This window comes from Pezoporus flaviventris, unplaced genomic scaffold, assembly GCF_033815535.1.
Source record: "Pezoporus flaviventris isolate CSIRO_AGI_PZ_B2104156 unplaced genomic scaffold, CSIRO_AGI_Pfla_v1 ptg000037l, whole genome shotgun sequence".
Lineage (NCBI taxonomy): Eukaryota > Metazoa > Chordata > Aves > Psittaciformes > Psittacidae > Pezoporus > Pezoporus flaviventris.
This window is the reverse complement of record NW_026892585.1, coordinates 1,649,188-1,665,510: the sequence shown is the minus strand read 5'-3', so window position 1 is coordinate 1,665,510 and position 16,323 is coordinate 1,649,188. Positions and strand designations below refer to the sequence as shown.

General features: G+C 42.3%; 1 protein-coding gene across 38 annotated transcripts in view; it reads right to left on the bottom strand.

Moving 5' to 3' along the window:
- The window catches only part of CLASP2 (cytoplasmic linker associated protein 2), a 123,509-nt gene that overhangs the window by 88,323 nt on the left and 18,863 nt on the right, over nt 1-16,323 (bottom strand). For 37 of the 38 annotated variants that reach the window (XM_061464381.1, XM_061464380.1, XM_061464382.1 and 34 more), the window contains exons 3-7: nt 13,669-13,772; nt 10,198-10,289; nt 9,719-9,794; nt 8,169-8,266; nt 3,504-3,574 (exon numbers count right to left, since the gene is read on the bottom strand). In XM_061464381.1, coding sequence (XP_061320365.1) covers nt 3,504-3,574; nt 8,169-8,266; nt 9,719-9,794; nt 10,198-10,289; nt 13,669-13,772 — 441 coding nt within the window. Of the gene's footprint in view, nt 1-3,503; nt 3,575-8,168; nt 8,267-9,718; nt 9,795-10,197; nt 10,290-11,017; nt 11,270-13,668; nt 13,773-16,323 lie in introns of those variants that run through there. The other variant, XM_061464420.1, reaches the window with a different exon arrangement.

Genomic DNA, 16,323 nt, shown 5'->3' with positions numbered 1-16,323 from the left:
TGGAAAAGCACACACTTGTGCTACAGATTTTAATTGCCTTTTTAGGTTGTTTTGGGGGTTTTCAGCGGAACATGCACCCTGACTGCATCTTTCTCACCCGTGACACAGCTCCCCTCCAACCCTAATAACCAACAGCCCTGCATCCTGCCTCTCACACTTCAGGTGTGCAAAGCTGACACCGTGAGGCATAGCATTAAACAGGGAAAATTGCCTGGGTGGAATAGAGATGTACCAATTTATATCCAGCTCAAATCATCCTGTCTGCTGAATGAGGAGGAGAGCTCAATATTAACATTTCCCCTGCTTCTCTTTTAATTCCCTGTCTCAAAATTTACACTGCTACAGGAGTCTGTTGAAATTCTCTTAGTGAAAACAGTATTTACAAACCTCACACAGCAGAAACAAGTGCTCTCACAGCTTTGGGATTGGCTGCCAGGCCTGTTTCCATAGAAATGGACATTCATTTGCTGGGAAATGGGGAAGTGCTTTGAAGAACCTTCTCCGGTTCACAGGGATATGTGTATTCCTGGTGGAGTGGAAAGGCAGAACCAGCAGCATGCAGAAGATTCTGCTCACCAGGCAAACATCCTGATGGGGTTCTCCTAACGCACTACATGAGCAAGGTTTTCATAGCAGGTAACTCATTCACATAATTCACACTGCTGAAATGATCTCTGCTTTTCCTATCCACACCCGAGGGCAAGGGAAGATGAGGAAAGAGTAAAATGTGAAGGAAAAAAAAACAAAGGAAATGAAAGGCAAGTTAGCAGTGCGGTGTTATTTAAGTCATCCTCACCAAGCAAGAGCACTAAGACTCCTTCCCAGTCTCCTTGTTATACACGGTGCCTCCTCATCTGCTGGCTTTTGAAACTCCTCACTGCATCCTGCCCCTATTACTCCATCCACACTCCTTTCAATGTAGTTTCACCTTGTCTGCCCTCCAAGGGGATCTGTCAGTCTCTAATGGTAACTCCTTGGCCTCCTGCTCTTTATAGCTCCATCAGGGATCAGAGTCAATAAAGGAAGATGGTAACACAAGACTGAAGGGCTTGTTCAGGCCAGGTCCACCCCAACACAATCACAGGGATAGCAAGGTATTAAATCTACCAGCATGCATTAAGACTGCAGCTATGACAGGCTGCAGGCTCCTCTCCTCCCTGTGTTTCTCTCCCACATACCCAAGCATACCAGCACAATGCTTTAAATACCAGCCATGTGTTTAATCACATTAGTAGAAGCATTTGGTTTTTCTATATGTGTTTTGATTATTAAAATACTCTGGAAAACATTTTTGTATTCAGACTGTTAAAAGCTGCAAGTTTTGAGGTTTCTATTCTTTTTTGCTTTCCCCTCCTCAGTACACGCTGAATAATGAGACTGAACAACTGACATTAGCATTCTTCAATACAGGAATCCTCAGTCACATCTCTGGGTTCTCAGAAACTAGGTCAACACAAGAAAGCGCCAGCCAGGGCTGAAGAAGCTGACAGCTTCCACGTTGTGTCAGCGAGCCCTTCCCTAGCTATCGCACACTGAAGAGAACCCTCATCAGTCCCGTTAACTTACTTGGGAAGTAACTCCACCTGGCAAAACCACAGTGCTTTTGCTGGTAAAAAGGCCCAATAGAGCTGCACCAGTCTCATTAAAGTAAAGCCTGTTTAAAAGGTGTGTTCCCCCCCCCCCCCTTCTATGGAAACAACCCTATTCCCCTCCTGCCATCCCAAACCCTGCTCCAGAATATCAAAAGCACTAAAACAGTCCTCAGCACTGTAACAGATGTGTTTAGACATTAAACCTTGGCCTTTACCCAGAGATGTTTGATAAAGCTCCTGAAAGAAAAGTTGGTAACAAGGCTACAGGAATTCAACAGTAACTTTCAATGTACATGTGCAAGCAGTAAACACAAACCGTCTTTCAGAGAATAATGAAGGACAAAGCCAAGAGAAAGCACTAACAATGGAAGAGAAGCTTTTCAATAACACTAAAACATTCTTTAGATGGATGCAACAGATAAAGTAGGTTCAAGGAAAAACACTGAAAGAGGGATCCTGCCAAATCAAAACAGAGTAAGAGGAACTTCTGCATAGAAGTTGTAACTTATGAGACTAAATAAATGGCATGTACTGCTGCAGATCAGTATGCACATACAGTGCATTAACATCTGCATGGTAAAGATGGGATAGAAATGGCTTTAAAAACTCCCAAAACTTAATCAGCTCTCTTAAACCAAAGACAAAAAGCTTTGAAGTGCTGTGTAAACTGGTCCAGCAATGTTGTATTGATATTTTCATATACATTTCAAATTACTTCAATGCATTTACATTCCCTCATGTAACTTTCTCCATTCTCCTGAGAACTACCAACAGAAAAACACACGTATCTTTGAACATCTCAAAGCTATGCAGCAGTTTCAACTTGGAATGCAAAAGACCAAAATCAGCATGTTTCCTTTGGGTTTTAATATTAATCCTTACAAAGCTATCTTTGCAATCTCACCGTGTTCAAGAACAGCAATGTTGTATTTCAAAGCAGAACGCAGCATAGAAACTGCCTCAAAGGCTGTAAAAACACATTCCTTTGAATCTACAGTCTTTGCTGTTTTCTCACTAACAAGAAAAGGGTGTGAATGCTTATAACTAAAAGGTGTATTTGAGGATATTAACAAATCATACGCTTTCCTCAGAATACTTCTCTTGCACAGTTACACCTTTTAGATCTAGCAAAGCCTTTTCAGTCAACATAGTTGCTTTGAAAGGGAGATGGAAAACACTCCCTTATCAAACAAGGTCTCCTCATTCCTTGCATAAGGCAACAAAGCTTTCAAAACCAAGCCCATTAAAGCCACTTCCACCATCACTCTATTGTTGTGCTGTTATGTAGCTTTTTAATTCTTATAGTTGTTTTAAATAAGAATGATGGTCTTGCTCTTTAATACTATAAAATACTATATCAAGAAAACAGTAGAAAGCAACAAGTGTTCTCTGCACAACAGGATTTCTTTTTATGAAAGACTCCAAAAATAAAAAGCTCAAAGTCAGGTCTTAACTTCAACTTTCATCTTTGAATGCTGCACTCACCTATTTTTATAACTTAAAACTCCCTCTATTATAGTCATTATTCATCATTTTAACTGAGAAGAAATACAACACATCCCTTAATAAATTACCATTTTCTTTTAGAAACATCCTTTGAAAAAGGATAACAGTTCATCTGATCTGTTTCCCCTGTGCATGAACACTCTGCACCATTCTTGTATTCTCTCCTGAGCACATGTGTAACTTGTTAAAGATTGACTGCTCCTTTCCATGCAGTTTCAACACCTTTTCCAGCTGTATTCTGTCTGCAGTCCAGCAAATACTTTCACTAATACACTATAAGCTTATTGCACTGTCTCATTTTCTTAGTATTTACATATTTCTAATCATTCACCTCACATTGAAAATGTTAATATTTAAATACTGTATTAATCTAAAGCTGATTGTAAATATATATTTCATACTCACCACTGATGCTATTTATACTCATATTTCCAGAGTTTCTTACTTCATCAAATTTTGCAAAGATTGTTTGCAACCTGTGAACAACAACGACAACAAAACAGATCACATCTCTGAAATCCCCCAGGTTACTCATTATAATCTATAGAGCTGTCATACAGAATAAACAAGGGATTAAGAGCATCAGGAAGCAATTCCTAAAGGACTCCTCTTTAGCTGAGCCTCTTTGCACAACTGCATAGAAAACAAAGTCAATTTAGCAAAGAACAAAACTGAGCATTGTCATTAGCATGATTAAAAATGACTACAAGGCTAAATTCAGGTTCAGGAATCGTATATACTGGGTTCAAACGACTGTGATGTCACTATTAATACACAATACCAAAAGGCAACCATTTGAGCTATGGAGTGTTCACGGGGGAGGCAAAAATGGGGATTTAAGTGCAACAATTGCTGGTTTTATTTGGAATTGCTGCTCCTCAGAATTTCCACAGCTTTGCTATGAAGGAACTCCTGCAGGAGTCAGCACTTCCACAGCAAGAACAAAGGCAAGACTTTTTCCTAAGCTTAAGGTATACTGAACACCTCAGTTATGTCTGACAAGCACAGCACAGTTTTGAACTCACAACTGAAACCACTGTGCAGGTGCTGAGCGATGTATAAATAGGAAAACAGCAAGAAAAAAACCAAACAAACAAACAGAATAAAACCTAAGCAAAACCAAACCAACCCCCACTAAAACCAAATGAAAGACCCCAAACACTCCACAGCGGCCAATCAGTCCCACAGGGCAGGAAACACTATTCAAGCAAAAAAGCTGCCTTAAAGAGCCATGTCTGATCAGTCCTGTAGAAAACTCAGTAAAAGCAGTGGAAGTACCTCCCGGAACAGACATAACCCCCACATCAGCAACAGGTTTGTCCTGACATAATTCACTGTTCAGCTGCACAGAGGGATACCTGAAAGTCCGGACCTTGTGATGCAGAGGCAAAAGAGCACCACTCCCCTGACAACAGCAGGAAGTTAAAGAAGAAAGGGTGCTGGCTAGTCTGTTCTTCATATCCAGAGTGAGTCCAAAGCAGGAAATGGCCCATATGAAACCCTGCACTCAGTTCTCCTTACTTCCCCCTTCCAAAAAAAGGAAAGAAAAGAAACCCTCCCAAAAAATGATCTTGCACAAACATGTGGCCACATCTGGACACACAGATGGACCTCATCTACAGCATGAACTAGACAGATAAGTAGGATGTGCATAGCGCATGAAATGTGGTATACAGAAACGCGTACTGCAAAATGCTTTAACTTTTCAGGATATAAAGTTGTGGCCTTAGACATAAGAACTAAACAAATATTTGGGTTTATACAGTGAGAAAAGCTGTCAGATGGCTGCCTGAAAAGCCTTTAAGAGCTTTTAGCGCTCACATCAAGCACTTGTTGTCCAGAACCACATACACCATTGCCATTCAGGGATGATCAGCCACACGGATTCCACACTGTAACAAATTCAGTTTGACCCATATAGAACAAAACCCATTCACTATTCTTGGCAAGAACAAGGAACACAACATCCACTTTCAGTATTCACAAATTTATTAGCACTAATGCTTCCAGGCCTGATAAAAGACCATCAAACCTCTTTGGCAGCAGCTTTAACCAAAGGGAAAAACACATGCAAATTTCCAGCCACTGACTTGATACTGCTTTTTCTGAGACAGGACTGTTTCAGGCAGAAAGCACAGTATTATTCTCAGATTTTTAAGTTGAAAAAATAATAGAAAAAGGAACTCACTGTTTTAATAAATAAATTCACAAATTTATCTTTGTAAAATATGAAGATGCACTGAAGAAGGCTACAGTAACAGCAAAGAAAGCTCCAATAGCAAAGTAAGATCCAATCATCTTTCATTGCCTACCTGGACTCCAACAGGTCCAATAACCCTCTCCAGAAAATCCAGTGTTTTCCACCAAGGCAAACCTACCAGGTGCAGATTACAAAACCTGGTAAGCCTACTATTATTAAATGACTAACTACATTTGGCCTTATATAGACACAACATGCATGTGCCATTTGCATATTTAAGGAAGTTGAACAGTTTCTCTAAACAATGCCTGATTGACTTTCCTGCCTTCCTTCCAGCAGACATGAGCTCTTATTCTCCGTGCTTTTGGGCAGAGTGCATTCAAGCAGCAGCATACAGATCTCAAATGTGTAATTTGTTATGGAAACTAAACAAGCCTCCATTCTCCTCAATCACGTGTGCAGCAAATTCTGCACTGATAGGGTTTTCTCTTAACAGTCATGTTTACACACAGTTTGTAATGCACTGCCGTACAGTGAAGGAGCTGCAGTGCAGCTCTTTGAGGCTGAACTTGACAACTGAAAGCAGCCATGTCAGAACTACAGATTATCCGTGGTACTTAACCCCCTTAAAACCCACCCAGACACACAAACGTGAACACAGATTCGCCTCAAAACAAGAAGATGATATAACGCATCAAAGGGGTTTATTCCATAGACTGTAGCTCCTGCATAACCACATGAACATTCGAATGCATCTAAGGGAATAGAAAACTTCTGACAGGCACTGGGGAAGAAATAATCTTACTGTAGAGGCCTGAGTTATCATAGAGCTAATCTGTCTGCCCTGAGCTTTGTCAACCGCCTTGTTACTTCTGTGAAGGAGGCAGAATAGACTACAGGGACTCTGCCTCCTGTCACCGATGGCTGGGACGGACATGAGGAGCCTTATGTGTAACTCAAGTACATCATAACTTCCCCTTTCATCCCAGCCTAAAAACTGCTGCAGAGGACACAGCACAGACTCAGCCCATGTATTATTTGACAGTAGCCTTGACTGTCAGGTACAAGACAGCTGGGATTGAGTGGCAACAACCCATTTAAGATTCCCCAAGTAGAGCCTTGCTTCTTTATGCAAATGCAAGTAGTGCAACTGTGCTTGCTTTCAGATGGGGGAATTTTGTACTCAGCTGATTCAGACGGTGGAAATAACAACTTCGTACCTACTGCAACTAAATTAGAAGCTGTTGATTGCCCTGCGGATACAAAGCTCCTATGGCGTTTAATCCCATTTGGACCCCAAGATTTACTCAGTTTGTACCTCATGGAGGTGTGAACATGAGTGCTGAACCTAAACTTATGGTCAGACCCAAAAGACACAACACAAACAAAGGCTTTTAACTGTACTCTTTTGCTCTTATTCCTTGCTTCAAAAGATGTCCAAGACCCTATCTTAGGGCAAGAAGGATCTGCTCTCGTATATGTTCCAGTTACCTGCCATGGAACTCAATTGTTGAAATTGTAGTAACAATGCAGCTTAAACCATAAAATCTCTTAATAGTCTAAAGTTGTGACAGCCATTAAATAGAAAAGAATGTGTACACATTCCCATAGCAGGGTAAGCTTTTACCCAAACAGGCTGAACTCCCCCTTGGAATGTGAAACAATAAATTCAACACCAGTCTCCTGTGATACTTTTACACCATACAAATCATCATTAAAAACTAGGGCTAACAGTTTTTTAGAAGGGTCTGTGATGAGGCACAGTATCCATCCTGACATGCTCTCTGATACCATGTAGTAGATATATTCAGCTTTATCAAAATCAAGAAGCGAGATGAAGACTCACAAGCGAAGGGGTACATTAATTGTTAAGGGGTTAATACATCTTAAAACGTATAAATTGTTTTAACAAGGAATTTGAGAGATTTTATTGCCTAAACAGAAATGTCCATTCAGGGCAATTTCAAGCTCTGTCTACCTTTCTTAATTAAACAAATCCTTACCAAGGTGGCAACAAAACAACAGCTACTTTTATTGCAGATGAACTAGTCTACGCACAACACAGGCCTGCTTTTCAGAAAGAGAAAGGGCCAATGAAATATGCATTCCCAAAAGTTCCTTGCATCCTTTGCAAGTCACATCCCATGTCCTGGGATAGCACGTGTAGCAGTTAAAGCAGTGAACACTCCTCCTGAATGCTGCTTTCTCACTGAACCCCAGAACTGCAACTTCAGAACTGGGAAGCAGTTACTTTGTGAAGCAGCTCTACCATCTAACTGTACCCCATAAGCAAGCATCTAGGCTGGAAAGGATTGGTCTGATGTATTTAGTAAGAAGCAAGGGAGGTAAAATTCTTCCATTATAAATATCTTCAAGAAAGCAGGAGCTTGTTGGTTTGCCACGCTCACTGCACACGCATGCTTGTTCTCTCTCCCACATGCACAATATATGTTAAGTGTTGATTTAAGTGCTTGAGAGTCTTCTACACTGAGGCTAAACAGCAGCTCTAGAAGAAGGAACAAGATATATATATCCAAGTATTTTCTATTTCCCCACTATGCTCAGTATATATTTGCTTAACTGTGAAGAATTTCTCTAGTTCTGTCAAGCTCTCAGCCTCTCTTCAAGTCAGGGGATTTTAACTGCTGACTGCTTTCCATCGTACACTTGTAGGCCTTTTCTAAGCAGAAAAGAACCCAGCCAAACAAAGTCAGGAACACTAGGAGCATCATGATGGATGCAAAACTAACCAGAAGATAAAATGCAAATTGTAATCATTTTAAACCAAAGTTTTTAGTGAATTTAGAGCTGTGGCAAAGAATAGTAACACAGAGCAGCTCAGGAGTACCAATTCACAACAGCTAACTCACCTCCCAGGAGGAATTCCTCTCTTCGTAAGATCTAGTCGGACTTTCTCTCCCACATGCCGATAAACCTCTACAATGGCTAGAATGGCAGCATCTCTCACCTGTGGATGCAGATTAAATTGTTCACTTCAGGGTTACAGAAACCAAAACAACATTTGCTGACAATCTTCCAGCTTCCATCGACCTGCGTGCCAACTCATTTCACAAACCACTTGCAACAGTAAGGATGGAAGTGAAAGGAAATACAACTGTTATTTCAAGAGGGTATTTGTTCCAAGTTAGAGCATCTCCAGATGGTAGATGAAAAATCCTAGAAAAAACAGCTCTAGAGGGAATTTCTGGGATTGACATAAGAAGAACAACCCCAGTGCTTTATTTAGCACTCTGACAACGGGCAGTGCTGCCAAAAGTTAGTCCCTGCATTCAGTCCTGACACTCCACCTTGTCTTTATCTATTTCTACACACAGTGAGGCCCTTCTGGAAAACCAAGGACCTGACTGCTCACAAGAATCAGTCAAATTGACCAGTGTTTCCTTTACTTCCTTCAACAGGCATTACCATCATATTGGCACAAGGAAGGGAGTAAGACAAGACAGGAAGAGCAGCTACAGCAAGGAGGCAGTGCCTCTTTAAGAATCTTAAACCATAGTCCTTGTAACAACAACTGCCAAAAATGCATGTTAGTAAATGCCATTATTCTCTATAAAGAATTCCTGGAATTACTTCAGTATTGTTCTTTGCAACAGTTTGAACTAAACCCACAATTGTTATATCAAGATATGAACTGCATCTATTCTAGTGATCAACAAACAGAACAATTTCCTAACAGATTTTCTCTACTCTAGAACAATGCTACACTATGCAGGAGACAAGGACTTTGCTGCATCCAGAAATTAAGCATAAAGCATATCCTGTTTATTTGTCCATCTCCTACTAATGCTACCTTCTTCCTTACTGTATTCTTGGCCTTTTCTCTCAGCTACAGCTTCAGATAAACTGAGATGTTATTAATTTCCATTTGAAGGTTTTCTGAAGTGCAGCTATCACCATTATAAACTGCATCTTCATTTTTACTGCAAGATGCTTTTGTTTAATGGACTGGTTTTAACTACAGTCCTTGCATGTACTCAAATGCCATTTGGGTCCCATTTAGGAAATCATTACACATGATAATGTTAGCAAATGTGGCCGGCTGTTACAGGTCTCATGCAGGGGCTCCTCCTGGAGGCAATTCTTCCTGTCAATGTATTTTTTTCCCCCTTTTCTTTCAACATGCTCTACAAGAAACAACTGTAATAACAAATCTCAGCCTCTGACGACAAAACTGAAGGGGCCAGTACATCACAACACTGCTGCCTGTGCGGCTCTGCTTTCATGGGCCAATGGATAGACTGATTCAGAAGAAAATGGGTTTATTGTTCCTCGTGGTAGAAAATAATGATCTGTTGTATACAAGCAGGCGTATTGGCTGCTCTTAATCTACGTTTATGTGACTTTCATTCCTCTGCCAAGGTATGGCTGTTGACGCACCAGTAAGTAACGAAACCCTTACCTGACTGTTGGAGTCACCAAGCGCTATACACAGATGCGGTACCAACTTGCTGAGAGTTAATGATTGTGCACCATAACTAGAAATAATAAAAAATAGAAGTTACATTTAAAAATACAAGTTAAATGCTTGGGGTATTTTTGTTGTTGGTTTGGTTCTGGTTGGGGTTTTTGTGTTGTTTTTTTAACAGAAAAACAAAGTACTTCCTGCAGAAGTAAACTTTCAGCTTAGCACTGACAAAATACAGACTTGCACCAATCAAGCTCCATCTTTCTCTTACTAGTCCTCTGTCTACTGTCAAGTAAGGCAGAAATACTACAGCTTCAGTCTTTCTTTCAGAAAGCTCACAAGTGAAAAGGTTTGATTTTTTTCCCATTTATCAATTTAATTGAATCAGACTTCTTCAAGTATTGGTTTCAGAGAAGAACGCCATTCAGAAGAAGGGGAGAACCATTACATCTCCATAGAAACACAAAGCTTACATGTTTAAGGTAGCAACAAGACACAAACACACTCCTTCTCGGGATCGGTAGTTCTTGTGTTTAAAACCAACAGCAAGGCGCTCCCAAATGTGCTATAAAACAGAAACAGTTGTCTTTGATTACCAAGAGCACAACAAGACGTAAATCTATTCGTATTTCATAACTACATTCATAACAGTTGCAAGAAACCAGCAGAAGACAGGTCCACCAGAGAAGTAAAGGCACTTCTCAGATAAAATGCAGTTACAAAATGCACAGCATGGAACACAACACGAATTATTCCTATGCCAAAAACAATTTGGAAGAACACTTCAGAAACGTAGCTGAGTATTTGTACTCTTTGAGCAACAGCTCTTAGAAACATACAGATTTGTTACAGTTAACACACACCAAGCAAACGCTGACACCACAAACCACTGACTCAAGCAGAAGTTGCTATATTCTTCTTGCTTCATATTCTGTTTCCCTGCCAAAATCTCTCCTTCATCTCAGCTCATCCTTACCCACACCCCTGCTGTCCAATTCCCCCCTACTTCTGCTTTAAATGTATTTCTTCCTGTGTCAGTTATTTCTTTCAGTCCATTCATGCTAATTCCCTCGCTTCCATTTCTGCTCTGCTTTCGTTCCTCCTTTTGTGCTGCGCCGCTTCCCGTGCTGCGTCTCTCCGGCTCTCTGAACCCTCATTCCCCTTCTTGCGCACTTAAGTTTTCCACTGCCTGCCTTTAGCCCTTCCCTCCTCCGTTTGCCTGTGTACCTGTCCATCTCCTTGTCCTTCTCTAGCTGTATGTTAGCGTGCAGGAAGCACAAAGGTGAAGCTTACGGGGCTGGGGATTCCCGGCGGTGTTCCGGCGCAGATGCGGCGGCAGCGCTGCCATGACAGCCCCAGCAGCGGGGAGGCTGCTGGCGACGGCTGCACATCGCCCAGCCCAGGCACCACCCTCGCTCCTGCTCCGAACGGGGCCACTGCAGCGTGCAGTCCCTCCACACACAGCTGCTGAGGTGCGCTGCATGTGAATGACTGCAGCCCTGTTCGCCCTCCTGAATAAAACCAACCCAAACCCCCCCAAACAGCAACTCATCAAAGACAGCCAGCCGAAGAGCAGGGAACACTCCAGCCTCTCCATTCAGGAGGCAGCACACTTCACAGCAGATGTAAAAACTCTCCAGTTAGAGCCTTGCTTGATCGCTTTGTCCCATCTGTGGTTTCTGGTTGGTTTGTTTTGTATTTCATTACATTCTGCTCAAACAAGCAGGATGCAGCTTGTTAAAACTGCACAGATTAACAACAAACAACAGGATTTCATGGGAGAAAACACCCTTCCAGCTGAGCCACTGTCCTGGACAAACATGGGAAAATGGAAGTCTCCATGCTAGGGGTGCAAAACATACAGGGAGGGAGGGAGCTGTAGAGTGATGAAACAAACAAAAAAGGCTAAGAGAAATTCACTGAATTTACCCTACTTTCATAACTCAGTTCTTCTAAACAGAGAAATCCAAACGGCTGCTTAGAAATGTCGACTCTCACAACTCACTAGCAACAGTTGATGTCAACCTTCCTTTGCCCCATGTGTGCATTTATACCACTGATGCTCTTATTTTTATGCTTTCCTGCCCATAACCAGCTATGTCTAGTTCTCACTCATAGAAAAACCCCAAACAAACAAAAAAGACCCAAACACATCTAAACCAAGAAAAGGGAACTGGCGACAGAACAAACTCAGTATCATTCAACAACACGCTAGAACAGACAAGGTGAGTTGGTTGGAAAGAAACTTACAAGGCTTATCCCCGAAAGATTATTCCACCCAGTTCTTCCAAAAGGATGTTTCTCTGCATCAATGGGAGCCTAAAACTCTGTATTTCAATGTTGGAGGCACAGGAGAGACTTTTCTGCTGCTGTCCCTGCTGTGAGGACGAGTAATGCTTTTCATCCACATTTTTAATGATACATAGGCTGTCCTGAGAGCAAATGACTGAAGCCGGGTTTCTTCCACCCTAGGGGAGTTACCACAAGATCCATCCCTTCTCTTACACACACTGTTCCTTCCACACCACAAACCTAGTATTCTTTCTGACACTGTGAGTAAGCTTCCAAGGGAGTGGAAGCTTCCTTCCATGACCTCAGTGTACAACCTTCAGCCTAACAACTCTTCAGAGACCAAAAGATGGACCAGTAATCTAGAGCACTTCCATGATGAGGGCCTAGCACGAAGCAACTATCACCACAGTTTTTATCAGCAATGGTTCAAATGAAGGTGTCCGTCTCCAAGATGCTCTGCGTTTATCCAAATGCTCTCAGTGTCAGGTACTTCGGAGCATGTTGGGCATAGGAACATGTCACTCATGAACTACTTGCTCTTGGGCATGAAAAAAATGCTGCAATGTCTTTGTCAATGACTACAATCAAAATGGGATCTCTTGAAAAGGTCAAGGCAAGTCTCTGTGGATGAAACCACTAGGCTTTGACGCCTAAACCCCAGTCAGATCTGTGACCAAATCATGCAAGAAAATGCCTCACATTGGAAGGGAGATAAATATGCTTTTATATTTGCTAGACATGCCTCGTCTTCCCTATCAGGCAAACAAAGCAACCAAGAACAGTTTTCTGACTGCACATCAAGTAAATCTTATTCTCTGCGCACAAATGTTCAAGTCTGTATCTATGAATAAAACAAGACAGAAATTAGCACACAAACAAACCTTATTTTTGCTCACAAAACCCAAGATGTTCCCTATAAAGTTCTGCACTTAAAACTCTGACAGATTTGCTTCAGAAACTAAAACCTCAAATTGTAAGTCCCTATTGACAACCAGGATCCACAGAGTTCCAAACAACATCACTGCTCAAACAATATAACCCTGTTAAACAAGCCTACGTTTTTCAGACTCAGAGTAGAAACTGGAAGATTTAGCACCTAACTTCCTAGGATGGAAGCCACCTAATGCTAAGAGCTGTTAATCTGCTTAACTCAAACTTCAACCTCAGACAATCAAGAGGGCACCTTATCTCCCCCCTCACTTTGCCCACGGTTCACACAGAGCATCTGCCATACATTTAGAAAGCCATATTTTCTACATTAGAATGGATGGCCTCAGCTGCAGGACTACTCCATGTTCAAGTACAAAGCTAATTTTAAACTAAAGTCAGAGCTAAACAAACTTATTTATTCCCATTAATGCAAACTCAAAGCCAGGAGGATGCTTCAAACATGCTTTAATTGACAAAGTTCTGCCACATGACACAAAACCATCTACTCAGAATTCAGCTCCCATAAGCAAAGACTGCAGCACTGCACTGCCAGATTTTTATCTCCAGCTGAACAATGCATCGGTGTTACCCCAGGAAGGATATCTTCAGCCTTTGCACTACTAACAGTCACCATAACACTGTCACATATTCGAAGGTAAGCTCATACACAAGCCATAAGCCCGCTGGAGGCCTCCACCTGAACCTACACTAAGTAATCATACCATGGGTGGTGCTGCTTCATCCATCAATTTCAGTATGAGATTCTGTGCTTGCTCCCGAACTTGGTCTTTGGCATCTCCCATACGATCGATCAAAGGCAGGAGAACTGCAAAAGAGAGAAGAAGAAAAAGATTAGCCCCCCAGTGAAGGTTTTCTGATGCTTACACAGATTTCCTCAAACATATTTAAAATACAATCTCATACGAAAATCAAAACTGATTTTAAGTTGGTCAAAACATATTAAAGTCCAGCTAAAAATCACCTTTTGCTGCATTTGGTGTCCCACGTCTGAACACTCGAGGGTATTTTACAGTGACTGCTACCAAATTAATTGTGTCCTATTCCACCCAGGCAGTAAATAACAGTATTGCTCTATTGTTTGAAAGGGAGATCTGAAAGAATTTTAACAGCACTTCACGATTTTATAGTACTACCTGAACAACCGAGTTGCCAGCAAGAGAAAGGGGACAGAATCAGAAACTCAGGATGTCCCCTCTGTTCTTACATTAAAACCAGCAGCCCTTTCTGTGCCATGAGTATTACAGTACTGAAGTTGCAATTTCCCCTCCTGCTGTATCGGAACACTTCCTAAGTGTCCTCCTCTGAGCACTGAATTCTCCTGGCTCTGGATATTCCCCTGACGTCTTTAGCTACAAAGTTTTTGTGTTTCTCATCTATCTTCCCTCCCTGTTCTCCTGTAAATGAATTAACAGCTACTCTCAGTTTATAGTTTGAGGAGTTTGGAGTTATTTTGTTTGGGTTGGTGCTCCTGTTGGGGTGGAACATTGAGGTTTCAGGGTTGTTTTGTTGGGGTGGGGTGCTGGTTGTTTGCTTTGGGTGTTGGAGGGGTGGTTTGGTTTTGTTCCGTGGCTTGGGTGGGTTTTGTCCCCAGTTTGTGAGCACAGAAAAAACATCCAGAGTTCAGTAAGTGATCCTGGGGAGTACAGAGCTGACCCCTTGCCATAAACTGCCCATCACTCCTACACTTACTGATTGCATCTTTCTTGCCAGCATCGCTTTCCATGACTCTTTCCAGCACTTCTAAATGGACCTTTTACCCATGGCACGTGTTACGGGTGAGGTCTGCTACCCTAGAGCTGACTGCTGTGCAGCTGAAGGCAACTCCGGGTTTACAGAGAGGGGAACAGCCCCAGCCCCAGGGAAGCAGAGGGGAACACACGGAGTGCCAGTCCTGTGGGAACAGGGCTCCTTTGTGACCGATGAGCACACTGAGTCAGTTGATGGAGCTGCAGATACCAGGGCCCCACTCACATCACCAAGGCAAGTACAGAGAACAGCTACTAGGAGCCACAGAACAGAGATGAGCTCACCCCGTTGAACTAAGCCATGCCTCAGCCTACACATTTCAGAGCACACGACTGCTGAACACGCCAGCCCCTGTCACAGAGGGACAGGCTGCTATGGGACCTGTTCAGGGACCCGAATGGCTGCAGGCTTGACTCCCCCCTCAAATCTCAAGTTTCTGTAGGACCCCATGCAAGACATGATATATTCTTTTTGCATAAGGAAAATGAAACGAGGCTGTCGAATGCTGATACTCAGTTTGGTATTTCATCCTCTCTGACAAAGAAGGCTCCAGCAGGAAATCGCTGGTTGCCTACTGAAGAAGTTTCAGAGCACTCAACCAGAAGGGAATCTCCCTTAAACATATTTCAGCTTGACCTTCTAATGCCTTCAACGCTTGTTCTCCCAGCATCAGACACATCTAAAAAGAGCAATAGCGAAAGATAGCTGATTTGTGTTAGCTGTGCTTTCTAGGAATAAGTGGGAAACACATCTTCTTCCCCAAAATTTCTGACACCATTTGAGACGCTTGGGTCTACCCCAGCAGCCTGGTTTTGCTGATCACCCCTCTCTTCCCCCTACTCCAAGCCTCCTGGCCTCTCCTTGCTCCTCTCTACTCCTGCCCAGCCAAAATCCCAAACCACAAGAAACTTTAAGTTCTCATAAGAAACCTCACCTAAGCCCACAGCAGCAGTTACAGATGACAGACCGACACAGGCTTTTGTTCTGCACCAGGATAAGCTGGTGCTGTCAATAGAAAGCAGCACCTTTGCCCACTCACTGTGCCAGCCAGTTTGCCCCTCACAGCTCATACCATCCCTCATACCAGCACTTGTCTGTTTGTAGAGTGAACTGAGGACATGCTCAGACATTCCAGGTAATACACGTGTGTCAATCAAAAGCACGAGCCAAGAGTTATGTTGAAACTGAGCCAACAGGAACAGCCTATGGAGGTTCTGGCACCTTAGGAAGTATCGACTGGATGTGCACACACTAAGGTTCTACAGAAAGATTTAGGCAGCTTTAGGCAGATTTCTACCCCTACCAGCTACAGCTGAAGTCATACTTGCAATACAAGGGCACCCTTTATCATAACTTAAGCCTCTGCTTTAGGAGATTAGAGCACTACTACATCCCAAAAAATGAATGACAGAAAATAAATCACTAAGAACAATGCTCCCCTTCACTTCATTCCAAATACAACTGAACAATCACTTTGGCTGATACTTTTCCTCTAGGTTTTATACATTTCATTACCATGATTGAATTAGCATCCTTTATGCTGCAGTGACAATATACACATATGGTTGTTCCTAAGCATCACTCTGCAACTAAACGATCTCAAATAGATA